General features: G+C 45.6%; 1 protein-coding gene across 1 annotated transcript in view; it reads left to right on the top strand.

Annotated features, from left to right (window-relative positions):
• Window positions 1-14,855, top strand: part of LOC120020433 (contactin-4-like) — a 162,233-nt gene that overhangs the window by 83,693 nt on the left and 63,685 nt on the right. The window contains exons 6-7 of the mRNA XM_038964098.1: window positions 1,418-1,520; window positions 1,857-2,041. Coding sequence (XP_038820026.1) covers window positions 1,418-1,520; window positions 1,857-2,041 — 288 coding nt within the window. The remainder of the gene's footprint in view (window positions 1-1,417; window positions 1,521-1,856; window positions 2,042-14,855) is intronic.

Genomic DNA, 14,855 nt, shown 5'->3' with positions numbered 1-14,855 from the left:
TAAAGTGTTCATGATTAAAAATAAATAATAATAATTTTAATCGAACAAAACCAACAAACAGGAGAACGAAAGCGAAACAGTTCTGTCTGGTAGAGACACAAAACAGAAAACTACCCACAAAACACAGGTGGGAAAAGGCTACCTAAGTATGGTTCTCAATCAGAGACAACAATAGAAAGCTGCCTCTGATTGAGAACCACACCCGGCCAAACACATAGAAATAGACAACATAGAACAAAAACAGAATGCCCACCCCAACTCACGCCCTGACCAACCAAAATAGAGACATAAAAAGGATCTCTAAGGTCAGGGCGTGACAGTACCCCCCCCCCAAAGGTGCGGACTCCGGCCGCAAAACCTAAACCTATAGGGGAGGGTCTGGGTCGGCATCTATCCGCGGTGGCGGCTCTGGTGCGGGACGTGGACCCCGCTCCACCTTAAGCTTGGCCCACTTATCCTCGATCCTCGCAGCGGGCCCCGGACAGGAGGGGGAGACTCTGGCAGCTCCGGACAGGAGTGGGAGACTCTGGCAGCTCCGGACAGGAGGGGGAGACTCTGGCAGCTCCGGACAGGAGGGGGAGACTCTGGCAGCTCCGGACAGGAGGGGGGGACTCTGGCTCATCACTGGAGGATGGGGATCATCACTGGAGGCTTCGTGCCATGTATCATCACTGGAGGCTTCGTGCCATGGATCATCACTGGAGGCTTCGTGCCATGGATCATCACTTGAGGCTTCGTGCCATGGATCATCACTTGAGTGGAGAGACACACAGGAGGCCAGGCTCTGGGAGCAGGCACAGGACTCACCAGGCTGAGGAGACATGCAGGAGGGTTAGGGCTTAGTACAGGCACAGGACTCACCAGGCTGGGGTGACATGCAGGAGGCCTCTTCCTTGGCCGAGGCACCGGATACACTGGGCCATGGAGGCGCACTGGCGGTCTCGAGCGCAGAGCTAGCACAACTCGTCCTGGCTGGATACCCCCTGTAGCCCGGCAAGTGCGGGGAGCTGGAACAGGCCGCACTGGGCTGTGCTGGCGAACCGGGGACACCGTGTATAGGGCTGGCGCAGGATAATCCGGGCTGAGGGGACACACTTGAGGCCAGATGCGCTGAGCCGGCACCAACCCTCCTGGCTCGATGCCCACTCTAGCCCGGCCGATGCGAGGAGCTGCGATGTAGCGCACCGGGCTATGAGTGCGCACTGGGGACACCGTGCGCTTCACCGCATAACACAGTGCCTGCCCGGTCACTCTCTCCCCACGGGAGATGAGAACCTGTTATTGGTTTTCCAAAAGAACCACTTCTCAGGTGTATGATTGTAATCGCTTATAGGACATATGTAGGAAACGACATATCATATTATCTGTGTTGTTGTTTTTTCCTTTCTTATAATTGGTTGTGAATTACTCTCCTCAGGTATAATGGGTGAATACGAGCCGAAGATCGAAGTTCAGTTTCCAGAGATTGTCCATGTAGCCAAAGGATTGACAGTGAAACTGGAATGTTTTGCATTAGGAAAGTAAGTGGACTCTGGGCTTGGTTAAACAGGCACACAAATACATGAAAAGCAGAAAGGTTATTAACAAACAGCGAGATATTTTTCATGTATCACTGCATGCCTCCAACCCTCCTCTGATTGAAGCTGAGCTGGACATCTGAGATGTCTTGTAGAGTTGGGGCTGTGACTACTGGTACACTAGTTGAATTATGTATTACCTACATGTCAGTATTTTTTGTCTGATCAATTGAATCTATCTAGGTTAAGTATTGTGGTGAGGTTGTGATATTACAAATGATTTGTGTTTGTAATATGAACATGCTACAAGGTTTCTCTTTCCATTCCTCTTTACTCCAGCCCTGTCCCCTCTATAAACTGGAATAGAGTGGACGGAATCCCCTTTTCTAGGAAGGTGGACGTGAGGAAAGCCAGCGGTGTCCTGGAAATCCCTTATTTCCAGCAGGAAGACGCGGGCACATACGAGTGTGTGGCAGAGAACTCCAGGGGGAAGAACACTGTAAAAGGAAAGCTCTCATTCTACGGTAGGTGATCCTGAACCACATGAGTATTTGAACCAGTGAAGGCTGCATGTGTCAGCTTCGTTCAGATTGAAACGCATCAAAGGGAGACCTAACTGGGTTTAAAACACAGCCATCGGTAATCAACTGTGGCCACTTTGCATGGGGGAGCATCGTTTTAACAGAGCATCCCAAATGATTAAGGCCCCGCCGGCCATGATGCCCATAATATTTTGATCCAGATTAAAGCAATGATGATGTGGATGAGGAGGAGACCTTGGATGTGACCTTGTGTGTGGGACTTGTATTGGTCTCCACCAGATGGCATTGGGATTGACATCCAACTTGACTGGAGATCAAAGCTGTTAAATGTACTATACTTAGACCAGGGCCACATATGCCATCGGAATAATCCGCAGTGCAGCATCTGGATGAAGACGAGGAAGAGTAGTTGTGAAATGTGGTTGTTAGTGTTATTAGTTGTATTCATGTCTGTTTCATTCAGATAGTAAGCTGATGATATCCTCTACTTAATAATGTAGATTTTCAACTGATTCCCTGCGGCTGAATATTTCTGTTTTGGATTTGCTGTCATTGTCATCCATGCATGTATTATTTGTATTATTATTTAACCTTTCTCTTGGTTATTGAGGTAAAATCATCAAAAACATCACTGTCTATTCAGGATGTTTCAAGCTGAGAGAAAAATAAAATAGTTTAGCTAAATTATTTTTGTCCCCCTATTAGGACCAATATTATTGTCACTATTGGCCCCAGCATTAGACAGTATTTTGACCTCTAATAACACAGCAGGAGGTCTCAAGGCTCTATCAGTGGCAGAGTGGAGTCTAGTCTATTTTAGGCCAAATACATTTGCATTTACTATGGACATTCAAATGAAGCTTTGCGACCTTCCGTTGTTCTCTAGTAGTCATACGATGGCATTCTTCATACAAGACGTCCTTTTATTAAGTAAGTACCTGTAGGCTATCCTCACCACTGAGATTTATCTCTACCTTCTGGGGTCTTTCGCCGCAGCATGCTTAATGGCCCATTTACAAGAATAGCTTGTCTGGCTCCCTGCATTTTTTATTACACTTGTTGTTTCATTGTTTATATTCCCACAATGTGGATCAGTCACAGATAAATGCTGGAAAATACTCTAAAGAAACATGGCCGCCTGGACTAATTATATGAAGTATGTTCGCTTTGGTAGCAGCAACGATATACAGTATAGTTATATGGATTGTAAAACAAAGTTTAAAAAAAAAACTGAGCACAGCAGGTGATAACTAACATACATACTTCTATACAGGCCATCTATTTCCGTGCGGGTAAATATTTATGATCTCTTGATTTTCTTCCAAATTCAACTGAATATCTCTCCTTCAATTGGTTTCCCATCTCTATGCCCCTGTGGTGTGTAAGTCAGGCTCTGTCAACTGTCAGGAATAACTCTTTCTGTGCATTAAACAATTTGGCATTATTTACAACGTGCCTGCCTCCAAGCTCCCTGCAGTGTTGCTCTGGCTGTGAGCTACAGGGGATAGGTTGTCCATATTAGCAGCAGGTCTGTCCTATTTTGATGTACTTTCTCTCTCTCTCTCTCTCTCTCTCTCTCTCTCTCTCTCTCTCTCTCTCTCTCTCTCTCTCTCTCTCTCTCTCTCTCTCTCTCTCTCTCTCTCTCTCTCTCTCTCTCTCTCTCTCTCTTTCTCTCTTTCTCTTGCAGTGCATGCTGGGAGGTTTTTGGAGTTTGAGTGTTTGGTGTGATGGGCTCAGTCATAACGCATTTTCTTGATTCTGTCCTTGGTCTTTTCTTTCAATTTTTATTTTCTATGGTGGAGGGTTAATGCACTTTGTTTTAGTGGTATCCACAGTTCTTTTTTTTAAGTTAGGGTGGAAGAGAGTTAGTTTCCTGGGGTTTGGAAGGTATGGTGTGCGCGATGGCTTCTCAGCCTAGCGTGGAGGAGACACTGTCTATACGGCATGGATTCAGGTGTGTTCCTGAGAATGGAGTTGAAGTGGAGGAGGTTCTGCTCGCAGTCGGTGAACAGGTAGGAGCTGAATTTAAACATTCTGCTTCCGGAATGAACAAAGCTGTGGTTGTGTTCATGAAAAGAGCAAATTTGGTTGGTAGACTAATTGCTAGTGGTATATTTGTAAGGGGTGTGTTGGTGCCAATTTCGCCATTTTTTACCCCTTTGACAAGGGTGGTAGTTGCAAATTTGCCTCCGTTTATTACGGATGATCAAATCAGGAAAGAGTTGAGTCGTTTGGTAAGTTTGCTAGCAGTTTTCGTGTACTGTTGGGAAGTTTTCAGGCAGATGCCGTTAAGCACGTTGTTTCGTTCGGGAGGCAAGTGTTTATGTTTCTGAAAACAATGAGCAACAGCTAAATGTGCATTTTAAAGTGAGGCATGGGGAGGGGCTCTACGCAGGGTTTGCCAGCACAGATAGTCTACGGTGTTTTGAGTGTGGGGATTTGGGGCAAAAGAGCTTTGCGTGCCCACATAAAGGCTGTAGACAAGGTGAGGGCACAAGCGCCAGTGGGGGAAATTGAGGTCAACGTGCAGGGGGCAATGAGATGGAGACAACAGAGGCTGGGTCTAGTCATGCTATGGATGGTGGTGTAGCGGAGGCTGGGTCTAGTCATGCTATGGATGGTGGTGTAGCGGAGGCTGGGTCTAGTCATGCTATGGATGGTGGTGTAGCGGAGGCTGGGTCTAGTCATGCTATGTATGGTGGTGTAGCGGCGGCTGGGTCTAGTCATGCTATGGATGGTGGTGTAGTGGAGGCTGGGTCTAGTCATGCTATGGATGGTGGTGTAGCTGAGGCTGGGTCTAGTCATGCTATGAATGGTGGTGTAGTGGAGGCTGGGTCTAATCATGCTATGGATGGTGGTGTAGCTGAGGCTGGGTCTAGTCATGCTATGGATGGTGGGGTAGCTGAGGCTGGATCTAGTCATGCTATGTATGGTGGTGTAGCGGAGGCTGGGTCTAGTCATGCTATGGATGGGGGTGTAGCTGAGGCTGGGTCTAGTCATGCTATGGATGGTGGTGTAGCGGAGGCTGGGTCTAGTCATGCTATGGATGGTGGTGTAGCGGAGGCTGGGTCTAGTCATGCTATGGATGGTGGTGTAGTTGAGGCTGGGTCTAGTCATGCTATGGATGGTGGTGTAGCGGAGGCTGAGTCTAGTCATGCTATGGAGGGTGATGTAGATGAGGCTGAGGAGAGTATAGTGGGGAAGTGTAAGAGACTAGGGGGGAGGAGGAGGGTGTCAAGCGGAAAAGGAAAAAGGGGGAGAGGAGGTGGGAGGGGAGAGGCTGGTGTGGTCAAAGGCACCATGGAACCTTTGCCTGGTGCTGAGGGGGGAGGCCCTGACCAGAGAGGAAGGGCAGGTGGTCAGGATGGGAGATGAAGATGAGGAGGAAAGTGAGTCTGAGGAAGGGGATGATGAGTTTCTTTTTCAGACTCCTCTTCAATGGGTCCAGAGCTGACAGCCAGTCAAGCAGAGGGGTCATAGTACACTTTGAGGGAACTGACAAGGTTCCGGAATGAGACAAAGGGGAAAAAAAGTTAATCTTGAGGCTTTTTTTTCTGATCCGAGAAAGTTTGTAAGATCAGTACATGCTATGAAAAATGAGGGGCATGGTGTCCTCTCACCCAGGAAACAGTTTAGGTTGGAAGTGGGTCACAACAGTGCGTAAGGGTCTACCTTCAGACACTATTTAGATTAATAGTTTCTTTCTGGCACTGGGGCTTTTTGAGCTTTGCTATTGGTCTCTTTCTTTGCTGACTTTTCTCCCACTTCGGGTAGGCTCGATCAATATAAATGGCGCCAGAGGTACGGGAAAGAGGAGTGTGTTGGGTGAATATGTAAAACAAAAAAAAGTACTGTTGTTTCTGCAGGAGACGCATAGTGATGTGGTGAATGAAGTCGATTGGGGGCTCTGGTGGAAAGGGGCAAATGTGTTGAGCCATGGGGCAAATTTTAGTGCAGGGGTGGCAGTCCTTTTTGTACCGGGTCTGTCTGTAAAAATGTGCTCCTCAAAGGTGGTGTGTAGGGGTAGGCTGCTTGTTGTAAAATCAGAAATTAACAATATGGTTTTGTCTTTATAAATGTGTATGCGCCTAACACAGGGAGAGAGGGGGGTTCTAGTTGGGTCTTAGACAGGAAGTCTCACAGGTTGCGCCTGAGGAGACGCTGGTGGTCGGCGGGGACTGGAACTGTAAAATGGATTTTACGAAAGACAGAAATGGGGAAGAGCCTCATTCAATGTCAGTGGGAGTGTTAAGGGACATCATTAATCAGTTCGGCCTAGTGGATGTTTGGAGAACTAAACATCCCAACACAAGACGGTATACAGTTGAAGTTGGAAGTTTACATACAACTTAGCCAAATACATTTAAACTCAGTTTTTCACAATTCCTTACATTTAATCCTAGTAAAAATTCCCTGTCTTAGGTCAGCTAGGATCACCACTTTATTTTAAGAATGTGACATGTCAGAATAATAGTAGAGAGAATGATTTATATCAGCTTTTATTTCTTTCATCACATTCCCAGTGGGTCAGAAGTTTACATACACTCAATTAGTATTTGGTAGCGTTGGCTTTAAATTGTTTAACTTGGGTCAAACGTTTCGGGCAGCCTTCCACAAGCTTCCCACAATAAGTTGGGTGAATTTTGGCGCATTCCTCCTGACAGCTGGTGTAACTGAGTCAGGTTTGTAGGCCTCCTTGCTCGCACACGCTTTTTAAGTTCTGCCCAAAGGTTTTCTATAGGATTGAGGTCAAGGCTTTGTGATGGCCACTCCAATACCTTGACTTTGTTGTCCTTAAGCCATTTGGCCACCACTTTGGAAGTATGCTTGGTGTCATTGTCCATTTGGAAGACCCATTTGCGACCAAGCTTTAACGTCAGGACTGATGTCTTGAGATGTTGCTTCAATATATCCACATAATTGTATTTTCTCATGATGCCATCTATTTTGTGAAGTGCACCAGTCCCTCCTGCAGCAAAGCACCCCGACAACATGATGCTGCCACCCCCGTGCTTCACGGTTGGGAAGGTGTTCATCGGCTTGCAAGCCTCCCCCTTTTTCCTCCAAACATAACAATGGTCATTATGGCCAAACAGTTATATTTTTGTTTTATCAGACCAGAGGACGTTTCTCCAAAAAGTATGATATTTGTCCCCATGTGCAGTTGCAAACCATAGTCTGGATTTTTTTATGGCGGTTTTGGAGCAGTGGCTTCTTCCTTGCTGAGCGGCCTTTCAGGTTATGTTGATATAGGACTCGTTTTACTGTGGATATAAGTACTTTTGTACCTGTTTCCTCCAGCATCTTCACAAGGTCCTTTGTTGCTGTTCTGGGATTGTTTTGCACTTTTCACACAAAAGTACGTTCATCTCTAGGTGACAGAACGCGTCTCCTTCCTGAGCGGTATGAAGCCTGCGTGGTCCCATGGTGTTTATACTTGCATACTTTTGTTTGTACAGATGAACGTGGTACCTTCAGGCGTTTGGAAATTGCTCCCAAGGATGAACCAGACTTGTGGAGGTCTACAATTATTCTTCTGAGGTCTTGGCTGATTTATTTTTTCATTTTCCCATGATGTCAAGCAAAGAGGCACTGATTTTGAAGGTAGGCCTTGAAATACATCCACAGGTACACCTCCAATAGGCTAATTGACATCATTTGAGTCAATCAGAAGCTTCTAAAGCCATGACATAATTTTCTGGAATTTTCCAAGCTGTTTAAAGGCACAGTCAACTTAGTGTATGTAAACTTCTGACCCACTGGAATTGTGATACAGTGAAATAATCTGACTGTAAACAATTTTTGGAAATTGACTTGTGCCATGCACAAAATTGATATCCTAACCGACTTGCCAAAACTATAGTTTGTTAACAAGAAATTTGTGGAGTGTTTGAAAAATGAGATTGAATGATTCCAACCTAAGTGTATGTAAACTTCTGACTTCAACTGTACATGGGTGAATGTTTTTGGGGCTAGGGTGAGTGCAGCCCGACTTGATCGTTTGTACATGTCCAGGAATCAGCGCGATAGGCTGTTGGGCGCTACCATTCTCCCGGTGGGGTTTTCTGATCACCACATAACCATGGATCGGCTGTCTAATTCACCATGGCCCCGGCAGGCATCCTATTGGAAGTTTAATGTAAAGCTCTTACAAGATGCCACTTTTTGCTCAGATTTCCAGACCTTTTGGGAAAGGTGGGGGCAGCAGAGGAGTATGAGTCTGAGTCAATGGTGGGATGTGGGGAAAGTCCAAATTTGTCTTTTCTGTCAAAGGTATACAGCTCTCTCATCCTCAGAGGCTAGGAGAGTATTGGGGGAACTAGAGCGTCGTATTAGTGAGATGGAGGTAGAGATGGTGGGGCAACGTCGGCCTCCAGGCTAATTTAGCTGAATTACGTAGGGACCTGGGCCGTTTTTTCCAGGTTAAAGCAAAGGGAGCACTTGTAAGAGCTAGGTTCTCCATGCTCAAGGAGATGGATACTCTCAGCTCCTCCTCCTTTGGTTTGGAAAGACAGAGCGGTGAAGCCAAGGGTATGCATTGTCTGATGGGCGGGTGACCTCTGTGGTGGGTGAGATGCGTTAGCGAACTGTGGAGTTTTATACTGAGTTGTATAGGGCAGAAATGTGTGATCCTATGTGTGCTCAGGTCTTTGCAGAACTCCCTAAACTTTCTGGCACAGAGGGATGAAATGGACATTCCTCTGTTGTCCCATGAACTGGCAGAGACCATAACCCAAATGTCCCCCGGTCGTGCACCAGGGATAGATGGACTCCCAGTGGAGTTTTATAAAACATTCTGGGGAGTAATTGGACTGGACTTCTATTGCGTGTTGAATGCGTCGTGGTAGGAGAGTTGCCGATGTGCTGCCATCAGGTGGCTCTGACTCTCCTGCCCTAAAATGGGGACTTGTGTGAACTTAAGAACTGGAGGCCTGTGGCATTGCTCTTTGCGGACTACAATATATATTCCAAGGTCCTCTCTAACAGACTGAAGTCCCATCTGGACTTGATAGTACATAAGGACCAAACATATTGTGTACCGGGACGCTCAATCACAGACAACTTGTTCTTAACTTCTTCGGGGTAGGGGGCAGCATTTTCACTTTTGGATAAATAGCATGCCCAAATTCAACTGCCTGCTACTCATCCCCAGAATATAAGATATGCATATTATTAGTAGATTTAGATAGAAAACACTCTGAAGTTTCTAAAACTGTTTGAATCATGTCTCTGAGGCAAAACCCCGAGGACAAACCATTCAGATTTTTTTTTTTAGGTCACTGTCTGTTCAATGTGTTTTCATTGGGACACCAGATTTCTAAGGGACTTGTTTGCAGTTCCCACCGCTTCCACTGGATGTCACCAGTCTTTGGAAATTGGTTGAGGTTTTTCCTTTGTGTAATGAAGAAGTACGGCCATCTCAAATTAGGGTCACTTGAAGTAAATTGTTTGAAAGAGGCACATTAACAGAAAAGTTGCGTCAGTTTGTTTTCTTTTTGTATTGAACACAGATCATCCCGTCTTCAATTTGATCGATTATTAACGTTTAAAAATACCTAACGTTGTATTACAAAAGTAGTTTGAAATGTTTTGGTAAAGTTTACATGTAAATTTTGATATATTTTGTAGTGACGTTGCGCAAGTTGGAAGCTGTGTTTTTCTGGATGAAACGCGCCAAATAAATTGACATTTTGGATATATATCGACGGAATTAATCGAACAAAAGGACCATTTGTGATGTTTATGGGACATATTGGAGTGCCAACAAAAGAAGTTCGTCAAAGGTAAGGCATGAATTATATTTTTATTTCTGCGTTTTGTGTCGTGCCTGCAGTGTTGAAATATGCTACACTCTTTGTTTACTGTTGTGCTATCATCAGATAATAGCATCTTATGCTTTCGCTGAAAAGCCTTTTTGAAATCTGACATGTTGGCTGGATTCACAACGAGTGTAGCTTTAATTTGGTATCTTACATGTGTGATTTAATGAATGTTTGATTTTTATATCATTTTATTTGAATATGGCGCTCTGTATTTTCCCTGGCTATTGGCCAGGTGGGACGATTGCGTCCCACCTACCCCAGAGAGGTTAATCAGGGACATGTCAAGAGGTTCTAATGTGAACTTTGGACTTGTCTTTGGACTGGTCTCTTCACATCAAGAGAAGGCTTTTGATAGAATGGATGGACCATGAGTATCTGTTTAATGTGATGTTTGGGAAGAGTTTTTTGACCTCTGAGAAGCTGTTGTATGCTGGGGCGTCATGTCATGTATGGTCAAGGTGGGAGGGGTGCTCAGTAGGCCAGTCTGGGTGAGACGGGGCATTAGACAAGGATGCCCTCTATCGGAGCAGTTATATACACTAGCCATTAAGCCTTTTTTGGGCCTGCTACGCAGGAGACTGCAGGGAGTGTGCTGGACAAGCATGGGTGTGGTGACAGGCATGGCAGTGTCAGTGTATGCAGATTACGTTTCTCTGATGGTCAGGGATGGGCAAGATATGCAGGCAATAGAGACCAGTCTGAAGGTGTACAAGGGAGCTTCGTCAACTAAGGTAAACTGGGGCAAGAGCAAAGCTCTGTTATGCCCCCCATAACAGAGCTTTGCTCTTGCCCCAGTTTACCTTAGTTGACGAAGCTCCCTTGTACACCTTCAGACTGGTCTCTATTGCCTGCATATCTTGCCCATATAGTGTAGCATATAGGGCCATTCCTCTGCTTCCAGGGGGTTTACAGTGGGGTTGTGAAGGGCTTAAAATGTTGGGGGTGTACCTGGGCTCGTAGAGGTGGGTCAGGAAGAACTGGGAGGGGCTGTCGCAGGCAGTGGTGTCAAGACTGGCCAGGTGGAGGTGGCTCCTGTCCCAAGTGTCATATAGAGGGAGGTTGCTGACCTGGTGGCATCTTCCCTGTGGTATAACCTGGCTGTCCTCAACCCCCCCCCCCCCCCCCCCCCCACAAGCTGGTGGACTTTTTCTGGTCGGGCCATCACTGGCTGAGGGCGGCAGTGTTGTACATGACCGTCCACAAAGGTGGACAGGGCCTGGTGGAACTGGAGAGCAGGGTGGCTGTATTCCGACTAAAGGTGGCGCAGAGACTGCTGTACGACACTGATGTTGGCTGGAGGGAACCAGCATGCGCACTGCTGAGGAGAGCTGGCGGATTAGGGTTGGACCGGCAGCTGTTCCTCATGAGGCTGGAAAGGCTGAGTATAGCAGTTCTCTCTGATTTTTACTCTGAGGGCCTGGCAGCTGCTAAGGCCCACATGAGAAGGGGGTTTGGAGCCTGGGCTGTGGGTGTGGGAGGAGCCTATCTTCCACTACCCAGCCATCCTTTTGAAATCGGTTCATTCGGCCACCCTGCAGAGGCAAATGATGGCAGCGGGCTTACTAAGGCTGGGTGACCTGTGACTGATGGGAGAGGAGGGGTGGAAAACCCCGGAAGTCCTGGCACAACAAACAGGAATAACGTCTCTTAGGCTGTTGGAGAGATTCCTGGAGGAGGTCCAGAAGGCACTGTCTGAGCCGGTAAGGGGGGTGTTTGAACGGCCAAAGGGGGAGGGGCCACCAATGTTTGCCACTGATACTGCATGTACTGCATGTGATGGGTACTGCATGTGATGGCAGAGACGGGACTGGCAAGGGGGTCTGGAGGACTTGTTAGATTTTAACACTCCGAGTCTGGGGGAGTTTGAGGGGGTGGGAGGTAAAGCCCTCTACAACCTCTGCATCAAGGTGAGGAACATTAGGAGCCTAACAGGAGTGAAGGCACATCAGTGGCAGGGGGTATGTGGGGAGGAGAGTATGGTGGGTTTTAGATGGAGGGGGCTCTACAAACCCCCAGCACCAAAGAGGTCAGGGGATATCCAGTGGAGGGTTCTACATGGAGCCCTGGCCACTAACAGCTGGTTGGCACGGGTTGAACCGGGAGTCGGGCAGGGGGTTCCTTTCTGTGTTATGAGAGAAACTGTGATACATGTGTTTTCTGTGTGCGCCAGGTTAATGCCATTAATGTCTCTGTTGGAATGTCTGTGTGAGAGGTTGGGGGTGGTTTTTACTGTTGGGATGTTTATAATGGGGTACAGCTATTCAAATAAGGAAAAGGCCAAATGTGTGTTGTTGAATTTTCTGTTTTCTCAGGCAAAGTTGGCTATTTGGCTAACAAGGAGGAACAGGGTCAAAGGTGGAGGATAACAGACCCTTTACTAGTATTTAATGGGATGGTCTCTGTGCGCCTTAGGGTGGAATTTGAGTTCTATAAAATGATAAGGAGATATGGTGTGTTGGGGTGGGCTGTCTGTATAGTTGGGGAAGATGTTTTGGATATACGGTTGTAGAAGTGGTGATTTTTTGGGGGGGGGGTTATGGTGATGTTTTGTATCGTGTGGAAGAGGGAAAAGTGAGTATGGTACACATGTATGCAGTACAGGATATATTCTTTGTGTTTTATTTTAAGGGGGGTGAGGTTTTAATGAAATGAGAATGTTTCATTAAAGAAAGACAAATAGTAAAAAGTGTCTCTCTCTGTCTCTCTCCATCTCACTGTCTCTCTGCCAGGTGATACAAATCTGTAATCTTATTTTCAAGTCTGTTTGGATTAAGCCTTTGAGACATTCGTCAGCACTGTGTCGGAATCAGGGAATGGATAAATGTATCTTGTGTACATCAGTATAACCTGCAGCCACAAAGCTGTGAAAGTCTCAGCTTTCTGCCTAGAAAAGAGATGAAGGCATTATTTGAGAGTTTCTTAGCAGTTATATGCTAATGCTTTAATTGGGTTCTTCTGGGTCTTGCACATCTTGTGTTTTTACAAGGTGAATAACAATTATTATTTAATGTCAGTCAAAGCTACATTCAAATGCATCTCTATTGTCTTACTCTTGACTGAGTATTAAAGAGAGCATTTGAGAGAGCATTTTGACCTGTCGATATTTGACAGGTATAATGATGATGAGTATTAAATCAAAACACAGGGACTAATGATCATGGATCATTTGCATTCTAAAAGGTTGCCTACTCTGGAGATGAATACAACTAAATATGCATATGCCACTGATTTTAATCAGCAATTTACCTCTGCAGTTTATTTCATACTTTCCTACAATAATTAATATCTCAAGATACTGCACATAAAAACTTTGTCCTAAGTACTTTTCTCTGATTCCCCTTTTGCCTTTCCCCAATCTCCCTCTTTGCTTTAGCTGGTTGATTTGAAATGTTTGGGCTGATTGTGTGCACACCGGGCCTGATACAGCCAGGGATGGGCTGCCTGCTTTCATTTGGTGATCTGTGACTGAGAGTCGATACGTTCACAGTGGGTGAGGGATGGAGTGAGCGGCCCTGACAAGGCTAAAAAACAACAACAACAATGGGGTCGTGGGGGGTGGAGAGGTTGGAGCATGGCCACGAGGACCCTCTGTTAGATTGCACTGGCATGGGTGTGATGCTAAATGACTGGTGATAATGGAGTCTCAGAGTACCCCTCTCTCTCTCTCTCTGCTATCTCATACGGGGCACTTCATGTCCAAAACACATACTGGCTACCCTCTTAATACCCAGCCACACACACAGACCCACAGACCACACAAACACACATTTTTTTCTTCCTTTTTCTCTCACTCTCTTTCTCTCTCTCTGTTTTCTCTCACACACACATGCATCACATCAAATACACACAGGAGGGATAGGGATACATTTGCAATTACTATTGGATTCCTCACTGTGTCATCTTGAAATTGTTGAAAGCAAGCTGAGCTGAGCTGAAGCAGGAACACAATTAGAGTTGGATTTGTATGTACTATTACAGATAAATCACCTCGCAGGTCAGTCGGGCAGTATGGCATTATTTAGGTTCTGTGTAATGGAAACGTATGGTGTGACAATGACCTGGTGTGATAGAGGATTATAGCATCATCCACAACATGGAGTTACGAGGATAGTAAATCTGGAGGTTTATATTCCTCATTTTGCCCCTCGCTAATTCGTTAACCAGTCATGAGTTACTTGGAAGATAGAGTAGGAATCAATGCAGCTCCTGTATAATTACACCATAATTTACTTCAATGGTTTTGGGAGAGGTATTTTATGGCACTGTACTGTACACTCTTATAAAAAAGGGTTCCAAAAGGATTTTGTGGCTGTCCCCATAGGATAACCCTTTTTGGTTCCAGGTAAAACCCTTTTTGGTTCCAAGTAGAGCTCTTTTGGGTCTCTGTTGAAAGGGTTCCTCATGGAACCCAAAAGTGTTCTATCTGGAACAGAAAAGGCTTCTTCAGAGGGTTCACATATGGGGACAGCCAAGGAGCCCTTTTTTGTTCTAGATGGCACCTTTTTTTCCACCCATGGACACACTAATACGTCTGGCTTGTATTAATGAACCTAACACTTGGATAGTCATGTACCATTTACCCCATCTGCTGTATTTTTAGGTTGTACTTCTGTTTAAGCATAAGGTCAATGCAATGCAAATTGAGCTTATGCTTGGACCTAAGTAGAAGAACCTAAAAATACAGCAGATGGAGTAAATGGTGCATTACTATCCAAGTGTTAGGTTCATTATACAGATGTAGGATCTTCATTTGATCACTGTTGTAGGAGAACTTTCCTGCATAGCAGGACATTTAAAATGTGTAGTGTATTTGAGGTTTAAAAAGGCTTCTGAAGTTTGTAATTTCCACTTTTACATTTCAGACTTGAAAAATGTATCAAGACTTGCAAACATGTCTATAATTATAATCCACATAATTCAGAACTCCAGTTGCTTCAGGATTATTTTCCTGCTGTAGAAAACTAGCTCAAATT

This window comes from Salvelinus namaycush, chromosome 2, assembly GCF_016432855.1.
Source record: "Salvelinus namaycush isolate Seneca chromosome 2, SaNama_1.0, whole genome shotgun sequence".
NCBI classification, from domain to species: Eukaryota; Metazoa; Chordata; class Actinopteri; order Salmoniformes; family Salmonidae; genus Salvelinus; species Salvelinus namaycush.
Note: the sequence above shows the minus strand (reverse complement) of the source record. Positions and strands in the feature narration are given on the sequence as shown.